General features: G+C 35.9%; 1 protein-coding gene across 1 annotated transcript in view; it reads left to right on the top strand.

Annotated features, from left to right (window-relative positions):
- HTR1F (5-hydroxytryptamine receptor 1F) overlaps positions 1 to 13,700 on the top strand; it is a 122,630-nt gene extending 108,930 nt beyond the window's left edge. Inside the window, exon 4 of the mRNA XM_072431926.1 lies at positions 7,629 to 13,700. Coding sequence (XP_072288027.1) covers positions 7,669 to 8,760 — 1,092 coding nt within the window. The 5' untranslated portion in view covers positions 7,629 to 7,668 and the 3' untranslated portion in view covers positions 8,761 to 13,700. The remainder of the gene's footprint in view (positions 1 to 7,628) is intronic.
- The last annotated feature ends 7,699 nt before the right edge of the window (positions 13,701 to 21,399 follow it).

The following is a 21,399-nucleotide window of genomic DNA, read 5'->3' as shown; positions in this document are numbered from 1 at the left end:
CTGTATATAAATTGTTGAAACCTTAAGTGGTTTTTATTTGGAAGTAGTGAATATACTCTGTTACTATGGACTGAGTAAATGTTTCAAAAGAGATGGTTCGAAGGCAGAATAAGTTCAGTACAGAGCTTGTCAATCGGCATAGCAAAGCAGCCAAATGTCTAATTCCTTGGCTTACTTGTCTGTATATCAAAGAAAAGAGCTGGAGAAATCACTCTGTAACATTTGTCTTCAGACAGAATGCAACAGTGAGCTATTATTTATCTGGCAGAAAGAGTGACTTAAAATAGCAAAACGCACAGGTAAATATGTTATTTTTGATGATTTATTCATATCCAAGTTATGTTGTTCTGACACTTTAAAGCTCCATAAAAAAGAAAAATATAAAGATATTCGTCCAGTGTTCAGATCCCAAATGATTTTGTTGATTTAAACACAAAAATGTAGAAAATAAAACTGTTTTTGGAAATACCAGATCACAGAAGCGATGGCATAAACAATATGCAAACTATAGTCATTTTAAGGATCTAATAAGCATCAAATGAGATGAAAAACAGATCTAAGGAGTGTAAGCAGCACAATACACCATACTCAGCTTGATTAAAACATCAATTTATTCCAGTGAGAGAATTTAGGAACCTTTTACCTTCAATTGATGGCGGTTTAGTTTGGGTGCAGATATTAACTGATTAGTAATGAAGATTTGTTGTTCTTTTATCATTTTTGTTCATGAAGCACAAGGTACCAGGGTGAAGTCTAAATGTTTAAATGAAAATAAAGTCACATGCCAATTTCCAGAAACACAATTTGCTTTTCAGCAGGGTTAGTTATCCTAATCATGGTTTTATTACATATCATGCCATAATTAGTAACTTGAAGAAAACAAGTGAGCTGTAATGAGAACTGATTAATGGCTTGTGAAAGCCCCATCCACGGACCTCAAGGTTATATCATCATATCATGTAATTCCAATATGTACAAACAAGATGTGCCGGATGCTGCTTGATTAGAATCATTACTTGCAATGGAGGATATATACAGCTTCTTATACTGTGTGGTAATCAGAGGGCTGTACGACCAACCTGTTTAACCAGCGGACCAGAGGAAATGTCTTAGAATAGCTCGGCGTAACAACCTGGGAACAGTCTAAAAGGCTGCAGCAACAAGCTAGTCTGCATTAATAAATAAATTGGGTTCAGTGTACAGAACACGAGGGAGGAAGAAGTGTAGTTAGGGATCAAGTCAAAATCTGTAGTCAGGTATATCATGTTTGAGGCAGAGAGCAATAAAGAAGATCGGTAATTCATCGGCCAAAGGATGCAATGCAGCACCACAGGCAAGATACTGGCAGAAGCACAATATTCTGGCAAACAAGAAAGGTATGGCTTAAAAAGGAAGTCCAGGGAAGGAGAAGGAAGAAGATCATAGTTTATCTCTACCCTGGGTATCAAGAAAGACTGACCATGAGATCAGGCAAGGAGCTATCCAGGACTTGAGGTAGCTCAATAGGAAGTTCAACTGCCAGACACAGATACAGCCATGGGTTTAGATCCTGACACTCAACACCTGATTTATTAAAGCTCTCCAATATTAAAAAGGACAGACTATCAGAGGCAAACCTGGGTGATCCAGCAAATCTGGAATGGATTTATTTTGCTATTATTTGGCAAGTTCTTAATCCTGGACCAGATCAATTCCAGGTTTGTTGGATCACCTAGGTTCACCCATAATAGTCTAGGTTCTCCAGTCTTGAGAGCTTAAAACAATCAGGTATCAGTGTATCTACTAAGATGTTAGCAGCCCTAAAGCACATCCCACCTTTCATGTCGTGCTGATCAGCCTTAAAAAAAACCTGTAAATCCTGAAAGTTTATACTTGAATCTTTGGGTACTTCAACCTACATGATGCCTTTTGGCAGTTGTGGGGACTGTAGATTTTGTGCTGCTTTCCACTATTTTTTCCAACAGGTCCCATCACCCTTCTATCTGTGGCAAGGTCATGGATTTTGTCCTTTAAGACCCCGAGGGGACTCAGATTATTGAAAATCAGAAGTCAATAGGCAGTGTCCATATGACTGAACAGACCATTTAAGTGGGTGGTATGAAGAAGAGTATTTTTATTTTGTCATGTGCTAAGATCCACTCTAAAATGGTGCCAGAATGCTTGTTAGTGGACAGTATTTTATACCCTAAGAAGTAGCAGAAAGGTTGTACAGAAATGGGTCAACATTTGCCTTCTGAATTGGGGTTATTTAAATTTGAATAGAGGTTCTTATTTACTGAGATTATTTATTGAATTGAGGTTCCTATTTACTAAGGGAGTTCAGTATATTCACACAATAAATTAAAACAATTCCTCACTAACCTTCGTAGTTGTAGGTATTTTAGAAAAAAATCTCCTACAAAATTTACAAAGAACTGAATCTACAACTCTTCTATTGATATTTTCTAAGAAAGTTATTATGTTGCAGCAAGCTGGCCTTCTAATGAAGTCAAACACCAAGTGCATGTTAGCTGGTGAAAACTAACTGAATCCTTTATTTAAGTTTCTGTTGTAATCTTTGAGAATGAACAATTCCACAGTATATGTAGCTAAATTGGTCAATGGAAGCTTGTTTTACAGCACTTGTACTGCTTGCAGCTGGTATGGGAATTATGTGTGTGTACAAGTGCCAATTAAAGTCGATTGTGTTGGTTTAAATGTTAATGGCCATTGTAATTTCCTAAAGCCTTTTGGTACCTGAACATATCTGTAAAGAAATAATCTGGCATAAAATGTGGCTAAATCCAGAAGCACAGAAAAATAGATGTGATGAACATAGTGTGCTGTGACCATGAGTTTATAGAGCTGTTTGTGTTTATCTTTGTATTATAATGCATTGCTACTGTCAAACTGTCAGCCGATCGTAGCTACAAAATTTACATATTTATTCATCCTGATGTATGATAAGCGTGCAAACTGTTGTGTGAAATCATGTAAAGATCACAAAACTAAGTTATATTCTGAATGTGTTGAAAAGATAATGAAAGCGTTGAGATGTGAGTTGCAATAGTGGGATATGAAACCAAGGTTATTTATAATAAAACTTCCATTGGTAATAGACCTTGGCCTGTGATTATGTGTATTGGGGAGAAATCTCTAAATATTATAAAATACAATTATGGTTATCCCTAAATATAATTGTGTATTGAATATTTTCTGGTTCTGGAATTGCTGATAATGTGCCGATTTTGTTGAATTCCAACACCTTGAGGGTTAATGTGTACCTGTACATGAAAGATAAATGTCAATTAACAGTGAGGTTGTATTGTACATATTAAAGGGAATGAAACTTGTAAAAAATGTGTCCCTAGGAGCCATTTTGGCAGATATTATAACATTGAACATTCAGTGCAGTTTTGTTATATTTGCATAGCAAGAACTTATTATTATTATTATTATAGTAATTCAGACTTATTATTTGTTTATAGGCCTTTAAATGTTAGAAGGATTGTTTACAGTTGCTGTTATTGTGTATCAAATATGTCCTGCGGTACCCTGAACAGCACATAATTTGCATGTAATCTTACATGAACAGGGTGGATCTGGGGTACCCATATTTCTTCCCCTACCGCCCAACCTACCTCCAACTTCTCCCATGTAAAAGCAATTACATTATGGGGTACAAAGTATTAATATAACTCAATTACATAAACAATAAAGTATATTGTAACATTCCACAGGCTGCAGGTTATGGATGAATATTAATATTAAATAAAACCAAATATATTGGTGTTGTGAAAGCAATTGACATTTGGCCCTTAACAACCCAGCAGAGCTCCAGGGACTGATATCACTTATCTGCAAACCAATACATGGCACAACCATCATTTTACCTCACTGCTTAGAGCAACCTTTTCGGACCTACGAACTACTAAATGAACGGAATCTGGACCCCGCATGCGCAGGGAGACATGTGTCACTCAAAGGGGAAGAAACTTCCTCCATAGTAACGACAAGATGCCAGAACCCACCCACTCTCCCATCGCAGGCTCAGACTGGCTCTGGCTGGTGCACTCCCCAGCAGGGGCCTTCTCTTGACCCCACTGGGGGGCGCACCGGCCAGAGTCGCAGACCATCAGTTGGCGACCGCCCAACCATTTTCCAACACCCCGACTACTGCTTTCCAGGATCTCAACCCAAATTACCCATGATTCCAACCAGTCAAACTGTCCTCATGTGCTCTCTAAAACAGAGTGGGTAGGCAGGAAGCCTTTTTCTTAGCAGCCAGAATTCCACTGGCTTGTCTTCCTTCTATCCTGTCTATGGCTTTGTCAAACTTCTCCCCAGACCCCACCAATCAGCAAACTGACATTTCCATAATCTTAAATTTTTACTCTCATTCTCTCTTACTTTCTTTGCTCTATATAAATACAAATCCCGCATTTTAATCATGGCTCCAACTTGTTCCATTGCCCTTTACTATCAGTGCATTTAACAGTTTGCATCTGAAAGGATTTAAAGAGGGACACACAAACTTGTTTTTCACCTAAAAGAAAGTGTATATCTGGACATTGTTTATCCTAATTTATAAAGATATAAGGATGTAATAGTGGTGGAATGGTGAACATTATTATCAGTTGTTATTCACTTACTAGGGATACTGCCAACCCCAAATGGGTATAAATAGAAAATCACAAAGCAGCAGGGTTTTTAGGCAAATGTTAAACTGTATTTGGTAATAAAATTTTCAATGAATACATATTACACAATATGTATAATATATATATAATATATATTATACAATACAGGATCATGCAATAAATTCAACTAGTGGGCAATTGAGTTGGCATGAGACATTCATAGAACCTAATATATACATACACAATATGATATGTATCTACTATGAGTCCGGTAACGAACGTAGTGAACTACGCACAGCTTAGGGATCTGACGCGTTTCGCCCCGTATGGGCTTCTTCAGGGTTTATTGTGTGGTAACAAAATTTGACTCAGGTACTGGATGCGTTATTTGTGAGGTATATGTATAGATCTTCGTGTGTGTATGGTTCTGCTTCAACCACTAAATATTTTGTAGGTAGATTCAGGGATCAGCCTGGTAACTCAGTATCAGGCTGGAAAGCCGCTACTGGAGAGGAGAAGAACACGAGGCCGCAGCCGTTCAGCTCATGCAGAAGATGGCATGTTTGGGGAGAGGCAGCAGCCTCTCTTTCTTCTCTCCAGTAACAGCTTTGCGTTGGGTCCCTAAGCTGTGCATAGTTCACTACCTTAGTTACTGGACTCGCAGTAGATACACATCTTATTGTGTGTGTATATATTAAGTTCTATGAATGTCCAGTGACACTTGGCCACCAACTGGATCTATTGCATGATCCTGTGTTGTATATTTGTGTACTATGTATTCTATGAGAATTTTATCACTGAATACAGTTTAACATTTGCCTAAAAAAACCCACTGCTTTGTGATTTTCTATTTATCTTAATTTATATGCCACAGGTACAGAACTGGTGCTGGACAGTCTTCTAAAATGATCAGCATACCCTACAAGTTCTATATTATTGAAGCACCTGATATCCGTGAGGACAGATGGATTTGGATTAAAACCTATAAATGAAAGATAAACTGTCATAGAGAATGATTAGGATCCTTTCCTTGCTAGGCAGGACTGGACTATATATCAGAGCATTGTAAATCTCAAAACTGAATAGACAAAAATACAAAATCTTTGGCAAGTAATTTCAGCTTTGCATTTAATCTTTGAATTTAGCAGTTAGGACTGTTCAACTTTAACAACTTCTAAAACAATGCAATGAGTTATTTTATACCAGGTCTGGCAATTTCTAAAAAAAGCTGCAAAGGTTGTGACTCTGTAGATCTTTCCAAATTACCACAATCTTACAATGAAGTCGTTTATAGAATTTCAAAGAGGATTACAGAAAATTAGATCAAAGGTGGAATTTTCATTTCAAGCATTTTCTAAAGTATATACAGAATTGGTGCTTGATTTTTTCATCATTAATTATAATAGTGTATTGCGATAAAATTTACATTTTTATCCTCTCTTTAATTTTAATGTAGGTTCTTGTTTTAATAATATGTTCATTTGGTATTCTTTTGTATTCAGAGCCCAATTTTTTTGCTCCTTGGAAGATTATAACATTAATGATAATGGCCACTACTTTCTCTAATATATCAGTAAAATCTGGGGTTGTTCAGTGGAGGATCAAATAAGAGAACGTCTCTAACCTAATCCCTTCAATACATTTGCATTTTTCATGTTTAGAAAATACGGGGCATCTGTTGCTCCAGACATCAGCTATCATTAGGGTATTCTGCATTTGGTTTTGCACATCTTGCTGGCCTGTTGGGATCAAACTAGAGCAGACATGTCACTGTATTTTTCCTCATATAAACACCTATTTTTGCACAGCAATCCACTAAGGCTTTCTTTGGTCCGAATGCTAGCACAAAGAAATCAAGTCTGGATAAGAACAAATGTCAGTGGGCCATGTATAAGTCATGAAAAGTGTGGCGATGGTGCAAATACCGCCATACCACTTTTGATCCCAAAAATTAGTTCAACAATATTTTACATTTTTTATTATATGTATATAGATATTTAATGCTACATTTATCTCAAGCTGCAGTGTTACTGCCCATCATTTGCCATTCTGCCAAGCACATTGCAGAGGTCAGGTAAAAAATTGTATTACTGAGTTAAATAGTTCAGACCTCATGGCAGGGTTGAGGGAGGCATTCCAGTTTGCTAGACAAACTTTGTACTCAGCGTTCAGACCAGCACTTTCATTTTCTAGGACTTCTCCTGGCAGATATCCTTGCTGTAAGAACAGTCAAGCAATGAGAAAAGCATTCACCAAAAAACACCCTGCATTAAAATGTCTGCATCCAGCACAGTGGGAATGGAGCCCTTTAAAGTTTATTGATGCATAACAGGACTGCTTAAAAGTGACCTTTTATTTTTCAGTGTTATTTCAAACAGCTGCTACACATTGACTATTATTATTCATTATTATAGGTATAAACAGATTGGTTTATAATCGGTGAACAAAAGCACTATTTATGCCTTCCCCCAGCACTTCAGCTATTCTTTCTGTTATAGTCTTTCAGTGCTCGGCATACATAGGGAACCAGAAGGCGTCTTTACAGATCAGGTATTATTTTAGCAGTTAAGGGTTTTTGAAAAAAAGTCTTCATTCAGGAACAGTGATGTTTGTTTTGTTTAGACTGCATATGTCAGTAACAGAATGAAACTGCAAATGGGTTTTTAAAGCATAACTTTATAGAAATTTTGCGGTTTCAATTGTGGTTTGTCTCCTTCCTTTACTTACATTTACTGCCTAACTTCTGGACGGTTCAGTTATGAGTTTTCTATGCAATATAGAGCAAATATGGAAAGAACAAAACACTATCCTATTGCTTTGTAACAGTTGGGTGTACAAGGAAACTGAATTATATTTTTATGTTATAAATTCATCAGAGATTTAAAAAAAATCATATGATTCAGATTTGCCATTGAGAAAAGAAAACTGAGGTAGCAGTTTTAATGTCAGTACCAGGAAGACCTAATTTGGTAATTTTACATCTAACTATCTGCTTTCCTTTTTTTTTAGATACTGATTTCCCACTATAAACTTTGGGTTTAGAAAGAATATGGATATATTAAATACAACAGAATATAACTGCACTTCAGGACAACTTACAAAAGGGATCACAAGCCAAATTGTTATTTCATTGACATTGTCTATCTTGACAATAATGACAACTGCAATCAACTCTCTGGTAATCGCTGCAATAATTGTGACAAGAAAACTCCACCATCCTGCCAACTATCTAATATGTTCCCTTGCTGTAACAGATTTTCTGGTTGCTGTCCTGGTCATGCCTTTCAGTATTATGTATATTGTGAAGGAAACCTGGGTTATGGGTCAAGCTGTTTGCGACATCTGGTTGAGCGTAGACATTACGTGTTGCACTTGTTCAATACTACACCTCTCAGCAATTGCACTGGATCGCTACAGAGCTATTACTGATGCTGTGGAGTATGCCAGAAAACGGACACCTCAGCATGCTGCCTTTATGATTGCTGTAGTATGGATTATTTCTATCTTTATCTCTATGCCGGCATTGTTCTGGCGCCACCAAAGGCACAACCGCGAAGATGAATGCATCATCAAACACGAACACATTGTTTTTACAATTTACTCTACATTTGGAGCCTTTTATATCCCACTGGTGTTGATACTCATTCTTTATTATAAAATTTACAAAGCCGCAAAATCGTTGTATCACAAAAGAAATATAAGTCGATGTGAGAAAGAACAAAACGGCCAGGTTCTTCTGGAGGCGTGTGGGAAAAGTTCTACCTTTGGTATGGTGGAAAAATCTTTCTCGGACCATTCAACAGACTTTGATAAGATCCACATCACTATAAGGAATCCCTTAGCTGAAATGAAACATGAGAAAGCCCTGAGAAAACAAAGGATATCCAGCAACAGAGAACGCAAAGCTGCCACCACATTAGGTCTGATACTGGGGGCCTTTGTAATTTGCTGGCTTCCATTCTTCGTTAAGGAGTTCATTGTAAACGTGTGTGATGGATGTTATATATCTGATGACATGTCCAACTTCCTCACGTGGCTTGGATACCTCAATTCCTTAATCAACCCTCTGATTTATACCATCTTCAACGAAGACTTTAAAAAAGCATTTCAGAAGCTAATACGCTGCAGACATTACTTTTGACAGTTAACTTTTCTTTTTTTTACAATTATTTTAATGTACTAAACCTGTATTATATTACAGTGACTTGACCTCAGATTAATCTTTAAAGGTCAAAGGATCACCAAAACCTCAAAATTAAATAATGTAATAGTTATGTGGAAGCTAATGGGTTCAGTTATTCAGCAACTTCTCATACAAATGCTTGTTCCTGATTCTGTTCCTTGTAATGGCATTGTGTATACCACAATTAAAGCATGTGGTTTCCGATGTCAAACATCAACTTAACCTGCTTGTCACTTGATCTGCACGTGACCTAAATGGGGCTGAGGCTCATCAGCAAGTTCCCAGCAAAATATTTTAAATGGTTAAAAAATGATGAGTAATTGAACCTGTCTGAATCCACCAAAAGTATTTATCAGTCTTGGGTGGCCTTAATCTTCAAGGAAAACTCCAGAGAAAAATAATGTAGAAAGAGGCAACATACTTTATACGTATGCTCTTCATATAGTCACAATTCCTCCTCCCAAGTTTTTTTACTTTTTTTTGCTTGCTATGTTGAATATAAGAGTTCTTAATTGAAGGTTTTAGAAAATTCTACAAATAGATATAACAGATAAGTATGCAACAATTAAAGTGGAATTCAAATCACACTATCTTTAGACAATAAAAAAGGTTCAATCCAGAACTGCTAGTGCCACAGCATTTTTGAACCATGGCCTTCTTATTGTATTGTAGTACATTATGAAGCTCTCATATTTGTCTTGGTCTACATAGAAAGAAATACTGTTTTCAGTGGACTAAAATAAATATAATAATTCTAAACAGCAAAATAGCAGCAGAAAAAAAAACATTCTCTAAAGAATAACTCATACAGAGTTTTATTACAGCGTGGTATTTGCTATTTTTTTCACATTTTGATTTACGAAATGTTTTACATTTCAAATAGCTAATTAACCTCCTGGGCAGTTCATTTCTGTCCGGATTTTTATGTCTAAAAGCAGTACATTGTCTTTCATGAAAATTTTTTTTACACTGTAGGCCTGTAATTCTTAGGCATAATTCACTGAAATATGTCCAATATTTAATACATTTATCAATAAACTTTAAATAAAAAACACAAAAACCTGTTAAAACAAGGCTGCATAACTAAATCAAAAATACTGAAACCTGTAATATATATATACAGTAGTATCAGTGGCCCATTTTAATTCTTTTGGATTGGCATGTTGAATCCCATGATGACGTTCCATGTTCACGTTATATATATACGCATGCACCAACGTCACCGGGAACTGCACATGCTGGGGCACCGATCAGAGGAAGAGGACGGGCAGGACACTGGAGGACGCCGGTGGGACAAGGTAATTATTTTTTTTTTTTTTAGTTTCTCAGAGTGTGGCTCGGTGTTACCGCTATCAGCTGTTTTTTTTTTACCCCGCGCCACACTCAAGGTTACCCCTCAGAAGGTCAAATATTGCTTCTTTGTTCTGTAATAAAGAATCTGCTTCCCCACATTTTGTTTTGTTATTTTTTAGGTTTAGATCAGCTTTAAGACTTTTTTTATTTTACCATTTAAGCCACACCATTGCACTTACACATGGCCTGTAAGGTTTAATTGAGTATGTTTAACTCTGATGTATATATTTTGGTTACAGTATACTGAACCTCCTGTTAGGCTCTTGTTATATATAGTAAAGTGTACATTGAACAGTAAGAAAATACCCAGATAAAAGTGATTATTGGAAATAACGAAAAATGCCCTATTAGTTAGTTATCAATGTTCAATTATCAAATTTGCCCCGTATTCCTGTTTAGTACCAAGTTTTTCTATTGCCAATAATTTTTTGTAGTGGTGACAGTGATCATCATGGAAAAATAATGGGGTGAATTTCTGCAAAAAACCTGACATGGTCCAACTTTTTGCCAAAAAAGTTTTAGGAGCTAATGCTATATGAAAGTGAATTATCACTCTGAAATGGATAATTAACTTAGCAATGAGGTAAAAATAATTTTGCAAAACTAATAATGATGTGCAAAATGAAATTATTAAACTCAGTGAATTATTTCTTGCAGAGTGATCATTTACTTTGTTAACTCTGGCTTGTGAACAGCCAAACTCCTTCGGGTATTCAATTTAATGTGTTGTAAACGAGACATTTGTCAAGAAGGGTTTTTTTTCACTATAAATAGTTATTAAAATTCCTTTTTGCTGTTGAAATCTTTACCATTTACCTCTCCATCTACATAATTCCTTTCTCTGGAGTTCACCTTAAGGCTCTTCTATTTTATCAAAAAGCATTATTGGGCTATATAATTTACTTTATGAAATATATTTTCATCAATAACCATTATACTGCTGCTCATCATTTTTAAGATATTATTAACTCACAATATTGATGAACTGATATATTCACATTATTTTCAGATCTTATAAGGATATTATTAACATGTGATACATATATTTTAAAAGTACCCTTTTATATAATTGTTTTGACTTGTTTTACTTGCAATCAATAGAAGATGTACAGCCCACTGGATTTGAAGATTTAATAGCCCATTTTATTTCTTTTGGATTGGCACGTTGAATCCCATGATGACTTTTTATGTTTCTTACAGATTCCAGTGTCAAAATATCTTCAGCATAGTTTTTTTGCTGTGACCTATTACTGAAAAAACATAAACCCAGCAGATTTTGTTAGATGACTGAGTAGTATAAATAACAATATGTGATCCATGTCTAGAGAACCCACACCAAGCTGAAAGAGAACTTTTTAGCTAGAGTTGGCTTTAAAGTAAATAACATGCCAAGTTTTGGGTGGATAGAAAAAGAATTAGAACTTCCACGCCATTGCGGAGATTTCTTCTCATTTCCACTCATGCTGTCAATGGATTCACCAGACAGGAAGTTAGGTAAAATCTGCAACAAGTACATAGAAAAAACATTAACTCTGCCAGGTCTCCAGTCTTTCCCTGCCTAGTAAATGTTTTCAGAAAAAAAAAGAAAGTTCACATAAATCCCACCAACTGTGCACTTGCAGCAAAAACCTGATGAGTTCTACTTCTTACCTACTCCATCCAAAACCAAACAAAAATGTTGGCTTTTTTTACACTTTTTTTATGTTTTGTTTTTTATGATTTTTATGTTGTTTGTTCTGTATGGCCTGAAGCAATATGTTTCCTGAACTTGGTACCTCCAGCTGACCAGTCAAGGATCTTATTTCCCAATAAAATTTACAGTAACTGCCTTTACGGGTTCAAATTCTACATATGTACATGGAAAGGTCCCTTTGCCTGTACTTGCATAGAGCATGGCAGCAATAGTGAGTAGGGGCTCTACTTATAGGTAGAGAATATGCCATTCACCAAACATTCTCCCAGGACCATGGAAGTGATTGGTTCTCTACTAGAGAATGTTTGATGGATGGCAGATTCACTGCATATTAAAAGACCCCTATGAATTTATAGTTAATATCCAATACTATGTTAACATTTGGGGGAAGAAAATGCAGCATGCATTGCAGCAATTGATAAAACATACACTATTTAGAGCTTTACCTATTAATCGGGGAGTCAAACTTTTCCTGGTGGGAATCAGTTACTGCCACTGAAATGCAGGGGCCCAGAAGATTCCCAACAGGGAATGTTTGAGGGTATGTTACGTTCTGTTTTATAAATAAAGCCCTTAGTTTCATTTATGAATATTTCCAGTCAAATTAATTACTGTAGTGCATCAAGACTGGATATAAAATAATAAATTTGCCTTTTTTTTACATTTCTAAATGTTCTTAATGCTGCAGCAATGCTTCAAACACCCCTGTGCTGCCAAATTTAGGTGAGTTGGACTGCCACACTGATACAAAACTCAGTGGCCTGACTCTCCAGGGATCATGTACGTACCCATAACTATCACTCCAATCAACAAAGTTTTTCAGGTAACAGGAATGCTGTTGAATAAAGCAGTGCTTAAGGAATTATGTTGGATAACTGGTGCTCACTGAATGTGCTCTTAGTGCTGCCAGCTCAGGGTAGGTAAAACCTTTGCTACAGCACTCAGCAGAAAAAATTAGGTGTATTTAGTATGCCATATGCAGCCTGACTAATTTTAAATTAGACAGTAATGAAAAGCTCTTTACATCACTTTGTATCACCCATCACTGTAGAAGATCCAAAAAGAAAGATGACCCTGAGAGTCATGTTGTTGGCCTGAAAAAAGTAAGTATATGAAAAAATGGAGCAAAGGAGCAGAGCCTGGAGTTGGGTTTTGACTTTGTAGTGGGATGGGAAGCTCCAATTTTCCTAGATCTAGCAAATGTACTGAAGATCCTTTTGTTTTAATGGCTGATATGACTCACAATTTGCAGATCAATATCTTGAAGGTATAAAAAACTTTAATAGATGTGTTGCTATTGAATAAAAGACATATTACCATAGGTATACCCTGCTACATTACTATGGGTATACACTGCTATGAGGTCTATTGTTGATGATATATGTACTGCTGGGGTAGATAATCCTATTTATGATTGATCTGAGCATTTACTGTAAAGGACAAAGAGTATTATGGGCCCATCATTTGCAGGTACCCTCTGCCTATAGCCTATTCTCTCTATTGCTGTCATGATGATACGCAAGTACCAATGGCAGGACTTACCGTCCCATTCTGCAATCATTGTTCCAACTCATGCTAAAGCATGCTGATGCAACAGATACACTTTTATTTTTTATTTTCACCAGCCAATACATTTAGAAGACCATCAAAACCTTTCCTGATGCTTTGGATCAGCCAAAAATGTATGAATTTCAGTATGTTAAGGCAGAATTTCGGAGAAATAAATAAATTGTTATCATTGATAAATATGGTTATTTTCACTGTACAATTTATAATTTTAAACCTGCAAATATTTAGTTTTGTGCCAAGATAAATGTACAGAAAATAAATCTTCCTCCAGTTTTTGTTTGCATTACTACCAAAGACAAATGCTTCTGTATTTGCAGACTGTGACAAGGAAAGAAACAAACACATTTGCAAAGATTGCAATCACTCCATTTATCTTCCTTTCATTGTTTATTGTATAAACAATAGACCTGCACACTATTCATGGTCTGGCTAAAAGTGCAAGGTGACACTGACATTGATAGTAGAGATTCAGCATCTCAGCTCTCATACTGTGTCAAATATAGCAAGAACTATTATTAAATGGGCATGAAAAGTGTATTAGTAAAAATAGTTACCTCTAATGGACCTATTCATCAAAAGTCCAAAGTACACAGAATTTTCCATTTACCTGAATTAACACCTTGCATTTTGTTTGATGGAGTTTTAATTGAAATCAGCAGAAACGAATCAAAGAGCATCTCAACTGATGCGTTAGGACATGAGTCAAAGTGTATCATGATACACGTAAAGCCCATCATGGCACGCATCAACGCTTGCCAATGTAAGTTATGATGCCTGTTGATATTCAATTCAAAGTGCATTGCAATAGCAATTGAAAAGGTCTAACACTGCCAATGAACACACACTGACCTGTGCTAACGTGTTTGGATGTGTTTCCATAGATTTCAATGGAAAAAGGCATTGGGGGAAAACACATAGGTGTGAATCCAGTCTTCTTCTAGTCCACACAGTTATATATAAGCCTTTTTATCTTAGGGATAAAAATAAAGGATTATAGCACGTTTGGGTCAGGCTGTGGGTCAAATCAGTATTTCTTAACCCTCCAGAGGTTGCTAGGGGTTCCTTGAGCAATGAGGAGTTTGGTAATATGTAGTTGGCTATATGTAAGGGTGACATTCTTCCTAATGGCCAGCAGTGTAGGAGGTATTCATTCTACTGACCTCCAATGTACACAAATGTACTGTGAGTTGTGAGCTACAGGTATTAAACACATCAGTACAATGGGATGCAGGTTAGGTGCAGGTAATGGGTAGGTCTAAGTGAGTAAAACGGGAGAAAATCATATCACCTTTCACTGGCATCCTTGTATTTTTTAAGAGAAAATGTTGCTGCATGGTCCCGTTCTTGCATTACAGCGTGGAACTGACAATTTTCAGCAGTGATAGGAAAACAAAAGTAAGTCTTGGAACTGGTAATGAGTTATGTCAGGATTGGTTATTTCATCTGGCTTGGTATGTAATTCATACACTTAATACCCAGAAGGTAACTCTAATCCAACCCTGTGGATCTGTTTTATTTGTACACATTTTAGCTTACTTTAGTAAAATGTTCTGCTTGTTGGTATATCTGGAGTGCTGAAATTTCACATACATACATGTGAGATCTAAGTTGAAATCCTTAAAACCTAAAAAAAAGTATGAAAATATTGTAACTCTGGGGAAGCTAGTGATTGGACAGTTTAGAAAAGCATACACAATAGCATTTGTTTTCTGCTGTACATTTCACCTTTTACTCACTTATTTGAAGCTAATTGAAAGCTTGGTCAGTTTTGCTGCACAATTTTCATGTCTGGCCTGAATGCGTGCCTTATGTTGACCATACTTTGTAATTGATTCAAATTTCATGTTATATTTTGTTATATTTGTTATTCAAGTCACACATCCCCAAACATTTATGTATAGGTATAGGTCCAACATTCAGAAATACTTTCTAAAAAAAAATGCCTGTTTTTTTTACAACATATAAAATTGAACATTAATATGTTATTCCCATAATTTTCTTGATGGACCCCCTATATCAAATACTATGCTCATTTAATATTTTGATCCCAAAAATGGTATAGAGGGCTTAGACCTCTTTACAATTCATTTCACAATATGTCTCATTCTTCAGGAAATTTGGTGTTAAAAAGTTATGTATTTAAATCAGTTTTAGGACTAGAATAGAATCTCACGTGCTCTATGCAGATACCTTGGAAAAGATGCTGATCAACATCAACAAATTAGCATGACCAGAGAACCATCCCAGGAAGACGGGCAACAGGGACCAAGGTAAATAAAGCTAGGGCCCTAGGTATCCAAAAATATCTATGAAGATGGAGTAGAAGGCTCCACTTCTAAGAAATGATGTGATATCCAAAGACTATCTTCTTCTGATCCTTTTGCTGCTTGGGCCTATAGTTCAGTACTAATGTAGCACTGATGTAAATATTGGACTTGTTAGCCCATTGTCAAGGTAAATAGCAGCGAGTAGTCCCAATTGACTTTTGGTTGTTAGGAGCAGTTCAGCTACCCACCTTGACAATGGGCTTACAAGTAAAATAATGCATTACAATGCAAGTATCGGGCTGTAAGCTCATGCTACCCCTTTGTACAGTTTAGCCTAGCTTCCAACATCCGCTTTTGGCTAAAGGACATTTGATACAAATAAGCAATTTTGAGCAACATGATTGACCCTACAGGTACAATTTCCTTTAGCTTTTTCAACACTTAAGTAGTAAAAGGCCCTGGCTGAAAAGATATTTATTGATTGGATTGTTTTGCTAGTCTCCCACAATATATTTTTGTTGTGCTCATAGTTCTGGTCTTTAGAAGATTGTTTGAAATGTTCCAATCAAAATGTGCAAAGCTTCATTCGAATGTCTGCTGTTGGTGAACCTCCACTATATCTTCCACTTTTCATATTTGAGGCAGCATTGGAGGTTCAGATATTTTTGAACATCTGTATTATTCATAAGAGGCTATCTCCCAAACTAGCATCAGCCAACAACTAATCAATGTACATTGTACTTGGCAGATCATTGTGGAATAACCTATTAAATGGAATCCGGAGAGGCAGGCCATCAAGCTATATGAAGTGGCAGCTGTAAAAAAAAAAAAGAATTAAAGAAGCTGCAATTAGCATGAGCTGCCAATTAGTGTAATTAATAAAGTCACATTAGCAGTGTATTCTTAGTATTTCACCCAGGTATTATCCAGAAAATATTGTAAATGTAAATTTTCCAGCTGAAATGTTCGCATGATCAAAAAACAGTTTACCTGCAGCTGGTAGATGTGAACAGTAAATGAATCAGGCAGGTGTATACCCTGGGAAATACACATAGGTCTCTCAGTATTTGCAAACCAGAAATCTTTCTAATTACTTATTGTGCATACATTCCAAGTCAGGTTTTTTTTATAAAGGCAAATGTGGCTGTTTGCAATTTTTTGAAAGACTTCTAAAGAATAACTAAGAGGAATTCTAGGTAGACATGAAAGACGCAAATTAAGGCAGCTCTGTGCTCAATATTCATTCAAAAAAATAGATTTTTTTAAGTGCAGATAGAATATCTACCTACATATTTTTTTAAATCCACCTCTTGCAAACCTCTATACAACAGCGCTCTGGTTGCCAGTGGAAAGATCAAGACTGGAATAGAACCTCATGTGCTGTATGCATACGTTGGAAAAGAAGATGCTGATAAAAGAAAGAGTAAATTAGCAGTAAAGTCTCACTAGTCTCCATTAACCACTTCCAATTTTACTTACAGACGTCACATAAGCCTCAGTGACAGAAATATGAGACTATAGGCCTTAATAAATGGTGTGAATGAGAAAACATGCCACCAATGGAACCCTCTATTACTGACTAGTGAAGGAGAACATGCTCTTTCAAAAGCCAATCAATGTGTAAAATAACCTTTCAGACAGGCTGCAAGTGTCATTGAGAAACACAATGAATTCCTTCATTATAGTTAATATTTCATTTATATGTAAATCATATGAGCAAAAAAAGTGTATATTACATTACTTAAAGAAACTGTCTTACATTTAAAAAATAAACTATTCCAAAAAACCCTTATTCATTGTTAGTTAGTATAAATCAGCTCTAATTAATTCCTTCCTTTCCTTTATACTGTAGCTATTTTTGGTGTTTTTTTATCTCTGTTTTTAATTGTTTTTGCCATACTTTGTACCAGAAAAATTATTTCAATGTAATATTTTAGATAAGTTGTAGAATAAAATGTATGCATTCTACTTACAGTAAAGTAATAATAGTTAAACAGAAAAAGGGACTTTTTAAATAATTGTTTACCTCTCTTTTTTGCATAAAAATATTTTTGGCAAAACAATATGGCCAAAAAAGGTTACTTAACTTAACTTTACTTAGGTTTGTTATTCTACAGCCTAGCCCAAAGCAAACAAGGCAAATGCCTTGAGTAAACATATTAATTAGCATCAAACATAAATAATACCTTTGAACCGATCATTACAGATTCAAAATCCCATTATATAGTTGTGCTTGGCTGTAGCCATGTATCCACACAGCCAGGAGCTCTTGTGCCAATATAGTTTCCTGTTAACAGACTGAGGTTCTGCAATTGCTTACCACTTCCTATGATTGCAAATGCTACCTTGTTGAATTTTAAGTTTATGTGGGCTTTGAGTAATTGCAAAGTATTAGCCAAATAACCAGGCTCATAATGAAAGTTTAAAAAACGCTCTGGTCTATAAGGGGTAATGGGCAGTGTTGGTCGAATAGCTGTGTTCGATTCAGCAGCTATTCGATGGAATAGCCCGATATTTTTCAGGTGATCGAACACCAAATTTAAACACCAATAAAGTCCATAGGGGAAAATATTCGGGTTATTTTCATGACTGTGTAGAACTGCAAGAGATTCCGCTCCCCTTGATTGCTCCTGCATTCCTAGTGTAACTGTTGTATGTGTTCTTGGATAGAGATTCTCTATCCAAGAACACAGTATTGAGGGGTAATGACCACTGTACTTTTGTATAAAATGGAGCTCAACAGAGTGCAGCTCACTTGTCCTACTCTCTCCCTTCCCCATAGAACAGATCAGAGCTGTGTGTACAGTGCTCCTGTCACTGGAAATGATCACAAAAGATTGTTTCTAGCTGCAGAAATCTGATGAAGAGAAGAGCGTTCTAAGTTGTTCCGTAAACATGCAAAACATTTTTTTAAAGCATGACCCCATTTGCTTTAAATGATTCTATCTTATCCCAAAAGACAATCAGAAACTCCCCGTATTTCTTATAAATTTTCTAAGAATGCCAACACAAAAAATGAAATAATAAAAAATAATTAGGGTCAACAAAGGGTGAAAAAATGGATCAGATTTTCATGTTATCAAAATGCAAAGCCACTGTTAATGCTCATAAAAAAAGAATAAATCTTGTGTAATCCTCAACAAACAGCCTAATCTGCAAGTTTGGCAGGACTGATATTGCAACTGTATCCCCCCCATGCTGCAGTGCTCACTTCAGGCCCCCTTTAGTCATCCTGCTCACAACTAAAAGCAATGATAATAAAAATAATGATAATAAAAATTTAGGACATGGTTTTGTTTCGAAATTGGGACGTGAGTGTAAGATTATCAGCTGCAAAATGTGAATAGATTTCCATTGTCCATGGATGTCTAGTGTCCATGCAATATATTTGAGTTTTTATTTTTATTCTTTAACCTTAACCCTATCATAGCAACAATTACACAAGAAAAAATTCCAGGCACCAGATAAAATCCAGTCCAAAAGCTGTGGTCCTATGATTTTTTTTTTATCTAGGAAATTACAATAATTGTTAAAAGGTTTGCATGCAACAAAATGTCTATAAATCTCAACAATGTAAAAAAAAGAGTAAAGGTAGGCATGAAATACTTTACAGCAATCTTATGAAGAAGAAGTAGGCACGTATATAAGGTATGGAAGACTGAAATTGGGTTTTGGGAACATTGCAATGGGCTACAAATGGCTGGAGCAGGTGAAAAACATGGCCCCGCGTGGTTCTGTAGGAGTTTTTTTCAAATAATACAAGTAGTGGAAAAAACAAATGTGTAGTAGCAGTACTCAAATACCAATTAACAAACACAACTACAATAATGCAAATAACACTAAATAAACCATAAAAAGTACTCTAAATACACATCACCCCAAAATTGCCTAGACAGCTCAATATGTACAATTTAGAGTGTCTACTAGAATTTCACAAACAGCATAATCAACTTTCCAAAATCACTCCCACCAATCTTTATCAGTATTCAATTTAACTATCAGTCCCTAACCAAAGTTGCAGTCTTTGATGCAGTTGGCTTTTCACATCTATAAAGCTCTAATGCACATTTACATGTCTGTTGAGTTTGTTTCTTTTTTTTAAGTCCATTTTATTAAATAATAAATTCATTGATACTGAATTTTTTTACATTAGCTTTCTTTATGTGACCTTGGCTTTAAAAAAAAAAAAAAAAAAAACAACAAACAATTGAAATGATTAATCTGATCCTTAAACAAGCCACAGAACAAATTTTCTCCCATATATAATTGTCAGTAGCATTGTAGGTGTAAATAACCGGGATGTTTCCTAATTATTGTTCAAGTGGCCTTTTCAGGAAAAGAAAATTACCAAGAAATAAATGAAACAAAAAAAGGAACCTGAAAGCAAATCCAATCTAAAATGGTGACTGTGACAATGATATCTGATGGATCCTGATGAAGAGAATCTATAATTCAACACAATCTTAGGAAAATTACAGAAGGGCTGAAATTTACTATACAAAAGGTTTTAATGACATCTAATCAAAAATGATTCATTAGCAGGATTCTGAAATGTCAGCTTATTTGCCAAATCTCTAATTATTCATTCATTTTTATAGGAAATGACTTTTCATCTCTGCAACAAAAATCCCAGATCTAATCTATTTCTATTAAACCTGTTGGCCTTACTGCTTTATGGGTCACCAGTCATGAGTATATAGGTTCGTTTAGATTAAAAGGAAAGCTTTAGATTTATTAAAGAATGACTTTGTTTTATGAATTATGATTTTATTGGGTTTTGTATGAGGAAGCTGTGATAGGAGCAATAATTCCCTAACTAATATGAATCCTAATAGTCTTCAAAATGGGAAACAAAGCCAATTTTCCAAATCCAATATGTATTCAGAACAAAAATTGGTAAATGGCTGCTTCGTTTAGCCTTGTCTCACCTGGACACATTACTTTGTGAAAGCAAAACTTCACATTTTCACACTGAATAAAAATAAGATGAACTCTTAACACCAATAAATGGAGGTATGTGTTTATTCCAAATTCTTCATTGTTATTTATTTTTAATATCAAACAAATGCTGCACATATAACACAAGAATAGAATAAACTAGACAAGATTTGAAAGACCCCCCCACCTTTTTACTAAACTGATAAAACACAACACAACAAATTCAACCATGGTTTAAAAACTGAACCATGCTTTATAGGGATTTTTTTGCCTTCCTCTGTATCAATTGTGTCTATGTAATGCGCCTGGGCACACAAACCACGACCAACTCCAGATATCTTTCCATCAGGCTTTATTCAATGTCATAAAGCACGACAAGGGTTAAGTCCAAACAAGCGAAGTACAAGAGGGTAAGGCAAAGACAGGTCAATACCAATCCAAGGTCAGGGCAGGTAGCAGGCAGAATGGTCATTAACAATCCGAGGTCAGGGCAGGCAGAGTTCAAGCGGAGTCAACTTCAGACCAGGTCACTATGAAGATGACAAAAGCATTTAAACTTAAACCAACACAAGGATGCACCCAAGCACACTGTGTTAACAGAGGCTATAGCGGGCAATGGTGTACAGGACAGGCTCTCCTTAAATGGCCAGAGTGACCAATGACCTTGCGCCACCTGGCGCCGTCTGATAGGAGATTGACTGAATCCCCTGCGGCTGATTGGCTGCAGGGAATTCAAACTAACTATGTCCCGCCCCGGGGTGAGGCAGCCGAGTGCCA

This window comes from Pyxicephalus adspersus, chromosome 1, assembly GCF_032062135.1.
Source record: "Pyxicephalus adspersus chromosome 1, UCB_Pads_2.0, whole genome shotgun sequence".
Taxonomy (NCBI): domain Eukaryota; kingdom Metazoa; phylum Chordata; class Amphibia; order Anura; family Pyxicephalidae; genus Pyxicephalus; species Pyxicephalus adspersus.
The sequence above is the reverse complement of the archived record's forward strand: the minus strand, read 5'-3'. Positions and strand labels throughout refer to the sequence as shown.